The sequence below is a fragment of the Limulus polyphemus genome, unplaced genomic scaffold (genome assembly GCF_000517525.1).
Source record: "Limulus polyphemus unplaced genomic scaffold, Limulus_polyphemus-2.1.2 Scaffold3129, whole genome shotgun sequence".
Lineage (NCBI taxonomy): Eukaryota > Metazoa > Arthropoda > Merostomata > Xiphosura > Limulidae > Limulus > Limulus polyphemus.
The window spans coordinates 62,899-72,726 of NW_013668739.1; the positions used below are offsets into that span (position 1 = coordinate 62,899).

Sequence of the window (9,828 nt, forward strand, 5' to 3'; positions counted from 1 at the left end):
ACAGGGCTTGTAAGTTAGCCGTTATGACAAAACAATTTATAATCTGGTTGTACAGGGCTTGTAAGTTAGCCGTTATGACAAAACAATTTATAATCTGGTTGTACAGGGCTTGTAAGTTAGCCGGTATGACAAAACAATTTATAATCTGGTTGTACAGGGCTTGTAAGTTAGCCGTTATGACAAAACAATTTATAATCTGGTTGTACAGGGCTCTTGTAGTTTCATTCGATGATGTAAAAAACGTCTGTGTTCGAATTTTTCTATTTTTATAATCAACTAAGTGTTAATATAAATTGCCACTCAAATACTGTTGATCTACTATGTTGACCTACCTCTTATTTTATTCCTTTATTTTTTTCTCGTGATAATCCAACTGATCTAAAAGTTGTTCTTTACTCTTTTTGTTTTAGTAATAAGCCACCCCCCTCCCCAAAGTGGCTCAGCGGTAAGTCTTTTGGCTTACGACGCTAAAAATTGGGCTTCGATACCCGTGGTTGGTGGGCAGAGCACAGCTAGTTCGTTCTGTAGCATTGTGCTTAAAAATAAAAACAACAACCAACCAACTGAGTAAGAAAGAACTTCAAAGGTAATATCTAAAACGTGAAATAAAAGAATTCCAAATTTTTAGATTCACCCATTTATGACAATAATATACTCGTGTTATTTAAAACCTCTTCTAACGCATTTCATGTAAAATGGCCCAGCATGGCCAGGTGGTTAGGGTGCTAGACTCGCAATCCCCGTCCAACCAAACATGCTCACCCTTTCAGCCGTGGGGGCGTTATAATGTTACGGCCAATCCCACTATTCATTGGTAAAAAAGAGTAGCCCAAGAGTTGGCGGTGGGTGACGATGACTAGCTGCCTTCCCTCTACTCTTTCATTGCTAAATTAGGGGTGTCTAGCGCAGAGAGCCCTCGTGTAGCTCTGGGCGAAATTCGAACCAAACCAGTTCATGTAAAAAAAAAAAAGAGAGAGAAAGAGAGAGAAGAACCATCTTACTGAAGGAGACTAATGAGCTCGAAAGTTGACGTCTGATCTGACAGATCAAATAAACCGTGAAAATGTCTGAGCTGAGAACACAGGTAATTCGTGAAGGAAGCCATCATGGAAGTGTAGGCTTGAGATAACTCTTCAGAGATTTGCCAGTCATCGTCCCTTGTTCGAATCTGTTTTATTTCTTCCAGCATGGTAAACAACAAGGCACAACTAACGGTGATTCTCCTCTTCAAGATCAGTTTAGACAGCGCCATCCAGCGACTAGAAAAACAAACAATAAAAAGGGGGAACGTTGAAAGAGAAACAAATCAGTGCTAATTCCTTTGCACCTAAAAAACATTTATATTTTTTACTTTGTTAATATTCTATGATTTGCGCTTTAAACGCGAGCTTATCTATAGCACGTTGTTTTCTTTTGCTTGAATTAATGACTTTTTCAGGGTTGTTCTTTCGTAGAAAGTTCAGTTGTAGTTAACTCTTTGATAGATTACGCACAATTAAAACTTTACAGTTGGACTTTTTATGTTTGTTTGTTTGTAGTTAAGCACAGAGCTACACAATGGGCTATCTGTGCTCTGCCCATCACGGGTATTGAAGCCCGGTTCCTAGCGTTGTAAGTCCGCAGACATACCGCTGTGCCGCTGAGGGGCAGGGTGAAACAGAAATTAGCAGCCAATAATAAATGAACATTAAATGACTGTAATATCTAAATACTAAACGCTTTGTACACTATACAATCGGTATCTTTAGGGAGCCAATCGAAATTAAGATTAAAAACTAAAGTAAAAAAAACAACTTTTTATGAAGTAATATTATGACATTACGCACTCTTAGTTAGACCGGTATTATGTTATTTATGAGTTATGAAGTTAATGTGCTTTGATCAGAAGTTATTGTTAATGTAATATAAAAAACCCTTTAAGCAATTTCTACAATACATTTTATAAGTTTAGGAGAAAGTTTTTGGTTGACCAGTGCTGAGACAGATACACGTAGGATAAAATTGTTCGAATAAGATTTTAAAATTCCTCATTACGTTTAAATCAGTTTTACTTAAATAGCCTCATCAACATGTCCATTGTCAAAATTAGCAGAAGACCCCTGAAACAACCTCCTAACTAAGAACATCCATGAGTGCCACAGCGATATGTCTGTGGACTTAGACCGCTAAAAACCGGGTTTCGATACCCGTGGTGGGCAGAACACAGATAGCTCATTGTGTTTGTTTGTTTCTAATAAAGCACAAAGCTACACAATGGGCTATCTGTGTTCTGCCCACCACGGGTATCGGCACCCGGTTTCTAGCGTTGTAAGTCCGCAGACATGCCGCTGTGCCACTGGGGGGCAGCCCATTGTGTAGCTTTGCGCTTAACTACAAACAAACAAACTATGAACACTGAAAAATACACGTTAAAAGATTAACAAAACAAGTTAAATATGATTCTTACCAAATAATCATCTCTTCTGCTGTAAGACCTTGTTGTAACTTATGTTGTAGTAACAACGTTCTTGATGGGGGAGGAAGAACTTGAGTCCATTCAAACCACAATGAAACATTTTCTGTCTAGTAAAATTAAGAATTAAATAATCATTACTTTGGATATGATCCCCCCCCCCCAGGAAACAAACACTTTAAAATTGTAATTATGAAATTAACTATTTCTAAGAAGGTATAGGAAAGCATCCATATGGTTGTTATTTATGTTGTATAAGAACGGAGAAAAAAAACAATTTTTTTAACTGCGAGACATCCCTCTTCTAGAAAATGTGGCCTGGAATAATTACATCTGAGAGATGCTGTTCGTCAAGGAAAGTAGATCGTAATTTAATGTGCGAGGTATAAAGGATAGAAGTAGGAGACAACATAATTACATCTGAGAGATGCTGTTCGTCGAGGAAAGTAGATCGTAATTTAATGTGCGAGGTATAAAGGATAGAAGTAGGAGACAACATAATTACATCTGAGAGATACTGTTCGTCAAGGAAAGTAGATCGTAATTTAATGTGCGAGGTATAAAGGATAGAAGTAGGAGACAACATAATTACATCTGAGAGATACTGTTCGTCAAGGAAAGTAGATCGTAATTTAATGTGCGAGGTATAAAGGATAGAAGTAGGAGACAACATAATTACATCTGAGAGATACTGTTCGTCGAGGATTGTTTGTTTGTTATGAATTTCGCGCCAAGCTACACGAGGGCTATCTGGGCTATCCCTTCCTAATTTAGCAGTGTAAGACTAGAGGGAAGGCAGCTAGTCATCACCACCCACCGCCAACTCTTGGGCTACTCTTTTACCAACGAATAGTGGGATTGACCGTCACATTATAACGCCCCCACGGATGAAAGGGCCGTTCGTCGAGGAAAGTACAGCGTAAATTAAGGTGCGAGGTATCCTTTGTCTTTAGAAGTAGGAGGCAACATAATTATATCTGAGAAGTAAAATATCACTAAGGGAAGATATCAGTGCACTAGAAATCAAAACATAAAATACACTTCAAAGTATATAATCGTGTACTACACAGTCTACCATATCTGTCTGGAATGGTTTTAAATACTGTCGGGCAGTTTTGAAATGTAACAAAGTCAAATAATCACATCACTGAGCATGCTAATTTTATTGAAGTCTGGGGGCACGCCCCTCAGAAAATGTAAAAAAAAAATAGGTGCTATGAGATACAATCTGGAAGTAATTTTACATGAAATATAGCTTAAAATTCACATAAAATCCACAAACATCCAATGGAGAGTCAACAAATCAACATTCTGTTGTAACACTGAATGGGGAGCTAGGCTTAAATTACCCTAAATATGTATGTTTTATTATAGTAAAAGTACTGTATTATCTACAAGCAGAGTAGATATTAATAGTTAAATTGTATTACTAATTTAAACAACTCTGTACGACAATAGTATAATGGCTATTTCAATCATGTACGTACATGTATACACTACTGAAGTAACATGTTAACATGCTCCATTCTTCTGGGCTGCTTTTCCATAAATAACTTACATACAGTTTCAATGTTGATAGCAGTGTCTTACTAATTATGTATTAAAGCTAGAGCATTCAGTCTTTCTTCGGTTTGTCTACACCTGTTAAACCGGCTGAGAGCAGATTCCGAACGTTCACAGGAACTTAGTGGCAAAAGGTTTCAGTAACATAAATATACTTGGTACACTGAAGCACGCTTTTAAGCAGCCAGTCAGTATCTGAAGCCTGTCCCGAAGAGGTATAGAAAGACATCTTGTCTTCCACTGATGAAGTTCTTCATAAAAAAAATATCAGGATTTGGCAAATAATCCCTGTAGAAATCTATAGCCCGTCTGATATCAGAGATACAAAACTATTGTGTGTGTGTGTGCTTTGATGGAATAAGTTTCTGAATTGAAGCTGTTTGGTTTACACGTGCATCTGGAGGAAAGATTACTGATAATGTGGTCAAAAAACTGTATCATTCTTACTGGTATAGAGAGTAAGTTTCAAATGGGTTTAAGATTAGCACAATTCTCAGCTCCTTCCTTGTACCAAAATAATAATAAAAAACATACAAAAATGCTTAATCTCAAACCCACGTGTAGCTGTTAGATATACACGACTGTTTCAGTTTAAGTTTAATGCCAGCCTTATGATTTGGGTAGTTTATATAGCACAGATGTGATACTTAGTTATTTTTAGAAGCGAGAGTTTATGGTAAGTTTGTTTACGTAATTGTTTATCAATCATACGCTGTGTAGTATGTAAGTTCAAATGTTATGAGTTAGCGATTGTTATAGTGTTGTGGCATGTTACGAGAACTTTTTGAATTTTTCTCATTGTTTTAATTGAGTATCATCGCATCAGAATATCTAATGGAATGTTCTAGACTTCTGTTGGGGTATAAATACGTGTCGAAAGATTATTATTTAGATTTAGAGTGCGTGATTGTGAGTTTAGTGATAAAGGGCGTATAGTGACGATTTTTAAAGTGAAATTATCACAAACCGTATTGTAATAACAGGGAAGAGAAGAATAATTCCTCTTGTCAATTGTGTTCTAAAGTACTTGAAACAACCTGTCACACAGGTCACAGACACCTACTGTAAAGAATCAGGCTTACAAAACCTGACAGCAGCAATACGGCTTCGGACTTCAGCTTCAGTTACAAAATGTTAACGGAAGCCATTGTATGCGAATATTTCAAGCCATAAAATGATAATGCTCCATCAGAAGAATGAAGACTATGTAGAAAACGTTAAATACCATAAGCAGCTGCGCTACAACTATATAAGCACAGTTTCTTTACATCACAAAAATTGGGGGTTCGTCCAGATCTCCCCCCCCCCCCCACTGCGTGCAAAACTGTATATTGAACGTAAATACATAATGTTTCTAAAGTATTTGAAAATGTTGACAAAAGTTAATTTAAAATTATCAGACGTGTCTGTAGTTTATCATCCCAGACTTTAAGAAGATAAAGACTACCAACGATTGGTAGAAAGTGGATCCTGAACCGCATTTGCCCCTCTACACCTTTAAGTGTATTATTACTAGTACAGTAGTAGCATGATAGAAAAGGACCATTACATTTCTAAACGAAAGCTGAACAGTAACACCGCCGTTCGTAATTATCAATTTTTGTCGAATACTAACACCGCCATTCGTAATTATCAATTTTTACTGAATAGTAACACCGCTGTTCGTAATTATCAATTTTTGTCGAATAGTAACACCGCCGTTCGTAATTATCAATTTTTGTCGAATATTAACACCGCCATTCGTAATTATCAATTTTTGTTGAATACTAACACCGCCGTTCGTAATTATCAATTTTTGTCGAATACTAACACCGCCATTCGTAATTATCAATTTTTGTCGAATACTAACACCGCAGTTCGTAATTATCAATTTTTGTCGAATAGTAACATCGCCGTTCGTAATTATCAATTTTTGTCGAATAGTAACACCGCCGTTTGTAATTATCAATTTTTGTTGAATACTAACACCGCAGTTCGTAATTATCAATTTTTGTCGAATAGTAACATCGCCGTTCGTAATTATCAATTTTTGTTGAATAGTAACATTAAATAAAAATCTTAATGTTAAGATTTTGTTTGTTTGTTTGAAGTTAAGCACAAAGCTACACAATGGGCTATCCGTGCTCTGCACCACCACGGGTATCGAAACCTGGTTTCTTGCATTGTAAGTCCGCTGATATACCGCTGTGCCACTGGGTGATTAATGTTAAGACAGTTAAGCCTATAAATACCAACCAATAACATTTATTACTGAAACTATGTACTTTTATTTTATTTCGATGTATTTCTAATTTTTTTAGCTTAAAATCGCAACACACAGAACAATTTGTAGCAAAGAAAAGAACATAAAAATTACCTTTTTCCGTAGAAAACTATTCTCGAAACAGAGCTTGACAAGTCTAAGGTGATTTTGCAGTGCCACAACGTGATCTGTATGTTCCGGAAGCTTCACTTTGAAATGGAGCTGCACGTGCATTGTCCCATGTGAACTGGGGAGTCCGGGCTCCTTCTCAGTTTTGCTGCGTAGGTCAAAGTGCACATCAAGGCCGACAGATGGTATGATCTGTATATAAATAAAAATATTTAATATCATTTTTCAATCATCATTTTTGTAGATATAATTTTCCCAACTTTTAACTCAATTGGGAAAGAATTTAAAAAAAAAGGGGGGGGGGGATAACGACAAAGTCGTCATAATGTGAACACATTAGATTGTGTAGCTGTTTGTTGGCAATGGAAAATTATCACAAAGGATTTTTTTCTTTGCCACTGTAGAAGTAAAACTTTAAATCGAGTATTACTTTTGTTGTGAGTTTATTTACTGATTAAGTATTACAGCAAGGTTTGTTTGGTTAAAGGTAAGCACAAAGTTACACAATGGGCTATCTGTGCTCTGACCACCACGGGTATCGAAACCCGGTTTCTAGCGTTGTAAGCCCGCAGGCATACCGCTGTGCCACTGGAGGACCAATATATATAAATATTTATAGATAAATATACATATAAATATGCATTTTATTCATATAGTAAATGCCCATAATAAATTTCTAAAAAATATATTAATAAACATTGTATACATATCGTAAAAGCTTACCATTTGCGGGGGTTTAACGGAACAGTACCCGTACATGTTCTAAAAACAAATCAGCGGTACTGTAAAAGCAGGTAGTACTTTGTTACTTAAACAGATAAAAGAAACATAGTTTTATCAGCCACATTTATTAATTGTGTAGCCCCGTACCTACTATTATAAGCGTTTTACTTAAAAAGCCACGATAAATAAAACAAACTATCAAAAAACTTGCAATTAGACAAACTAGTTTCGACACATTCGTGCACCCTCTTCAGTCTCGCGCTGCATTCTTTTATTAGAGTTTTATGTTGTGAAATTCTGTTTCAAAGAAACAGCTAATATCAACATGCACACGTCTATATATATACATTTGCTAATTAACGATCGACAAGAACATGAAACAACGTGCCTAACTTAAGGTGGCACATTCACCTGCCCGGGGGTGTAGTCACAATGTTTCTGGAATATCTTATTAATTTAAGAAGACATAATAGCGATTTGATAGAAAACAACAACAACAAAAAAGGCTAAGCTTTCTTCTGATCAATCATGTTTGAAATCTAATAATATATATATAAATGGAGATATTAAAATTTAATTTGTTTTTATAAAAATTAGCAGTTGGTCTTACTGCCTTTATAATAACACTATCGTGTTGATTAGTTTAGGATTTCCCCAAAAATACTTACTATTTTTTCATGGTGTAGTTTTAAAGCTATAATACGACATAAGTAAAAAAATAATGATATCATGCATCAAAATTATTTGCCCTCTAGTGGCTCAGCGTTACGTCTGTAGGCTTATAACGCTAAAATCCCAGTTTCGATACACGTAATGGACACATTACAGATAGCCAATCGTATAACTTTCTCCTTAACAACAAATAAACAAACAAAATGATTTAAGATATGAATACGTTATTATTTAAGACTTTTAATTAATTAAGACTTTTTTTCTAAATGTCGTATCTTAACTTTGATACCCCAAACTACTAAGCGTATCACTAGTGATACCTCTAGGCTACTTAACACAATCTTCCTAGTAGTAAGCTCATACATTGTTTTTACAAAATAAAATAAATATCACCGATTATTTGTTACTGGATTTCGGAAATAATTTCCTCAGGAAAAAAGCTAAGCCTTATTTTCTGTCAGACTGCCCATTTTTATTGAGATTTATATCCATAAATGAATGAGCCATTCCCAAAAAGTTAGCGAGTTTACTCTGCGCAGGTAGGTGTACGTGATGCCATAGTTAGTATTAGCACCTTAATCTGTAAGTAGAGCCCGTCATTGACGTATAATGTTAAAACGTGTTTTACGAAAACCAATGTTGTAGCCCGGCATGGGCAGGTGGTGGGGGCGTTGTAATAATGTGACGGTCAATCACACTATTCATTGGTACAAGAGTAGCCCAAGAGTTGGCGGCGGGTGGTGATGACTAGCTGCCTTCCCTCTAGTCTTACACTGCTAAATTAGGAACGGCTAGCGCAGATAGCCCTCGTGTAGTTTTGCGCGAAATTCATAAGACAAACAAACCAATGTCGTATAGTTTACAAATTACCCCATTCTTACCATTCATAGTTCAGTTGTGCCCGTTATTCCAGTAAATGAGTTCCAGTAAATAAGTTAACGTATAAAATGAATGAACAGTATTAAGACGATTCAACGTATCGGACCGAAACAAAACACCAAGTGGTCTTTATTACTATTTTTAACGAATTTTATTAAGATATTAAGAATATTATGTTAAGAACAGATATATTAGAACAAGGTAAAAACTTATTTTAAGTACAAGAATCACCCATGTTTATCCTTAAAAGGATTTATTAAGTAATATTTGGTTCACTAGATGCATGCATTATTTGGAGATTTTACCTGAATTGGTTTCCGAAAACCTCCCATGTAATCATCTATATATTTTGCTTTTCGTAATAAAACGTTCTCTGCTAAGTCCTTGAAAAACCTGAAATATGTAATCGATAAGCAATGATGTATTAAAAATGTCTGGTAGATTACTAAGTGCTGTGACGGATTTATTATTATATATTTATTTTGTTTAGTTTAAGTTTATATTTAGTAATATGCATAGCTTATAGCGTTAAATATGTATTGCGAAACTCCCGCCTATTCTCTAAAGTTGTAGAAGATACTCGAGTGTAAGAATCAACAATATATGTATGTACGTAAACGCTTAATGTAGCTTTGTATTGTTACATAATCTGAATTTTCTAGAAACTCTCCACAAGCCTATAAATATAACCAATGCAATGTGCTAAAAAAGTAATATCTATACTATTATTCTGCTTGTTTGTATGTACGACCGTTACGCTTTCTGACCGAGAACCTGCTGCATAAGCATGCGTAATTAGAATGTTTCCCCAAGAAAAACCGCGCATGCGCATTATTCACTCGACGACAAACAGTGTGCCTGCGGCAGAGAGCTGCAAGGCTCAGTGATCGCTCGCTACAATTGCTGTATGAAACAAGAAATAACAACAAAAGGGGAATGTAAGTATACTTTAATAATCATTTTGTACAACAGAATATTAAAAACTTTTAAAAAAAGGTTTGACGTTAGGTCGTAGAATAACATTATAAGTTTACTTATCGATAGTATTAAGTACAGTAAAGTTTAGTCGTAACTAAACAAAAGTAAAAAAAAAAAAAAAAAAAAAAAAACGTAAACAGGTTACATCATTTATTTATCTCTTTATCGAACTTAGGCCTAACATAAGTTA

The 9,828-nt window shown here is 35.5% G+C and overlaps 1 protein-coding gene across 2 annotated transcripts in view; it reads right to left on the reverse strand.

Moving 5' to 3' along the window:
* LOC111088102 (BAI1-associated protein 3-like) overlaps positions 1-9,828 on the reverse strand; it is a 96,912-nt gene that overhangs the window by 27,577 nt on the left and 59,507 nt on the right. For both annotated transcript variants that reach the window (XM_022397081.1, XM_022397080.1), the window contains exons 9-12: positions 8,966-9,053; positions 6,372-6,578; positions 2,447-2,562; positions 1,002-1,259 (exon numbers count right to left, since the gene is read on the reverse strand). In XM_022397081.1, the coding sequence (XP_022252789.1) occupies positions 1,002-1,259; positions 2,447-2,562; positions 6,372-6,578; positions 8,966-9,053 (669 nt within the window). The remainder of the gene's footprint in view (positions 1-1,001; positions 1,260-2,446; positions 2,563-6,371; positions 6,579-8,965; positions 9,054-9,828) is intronic.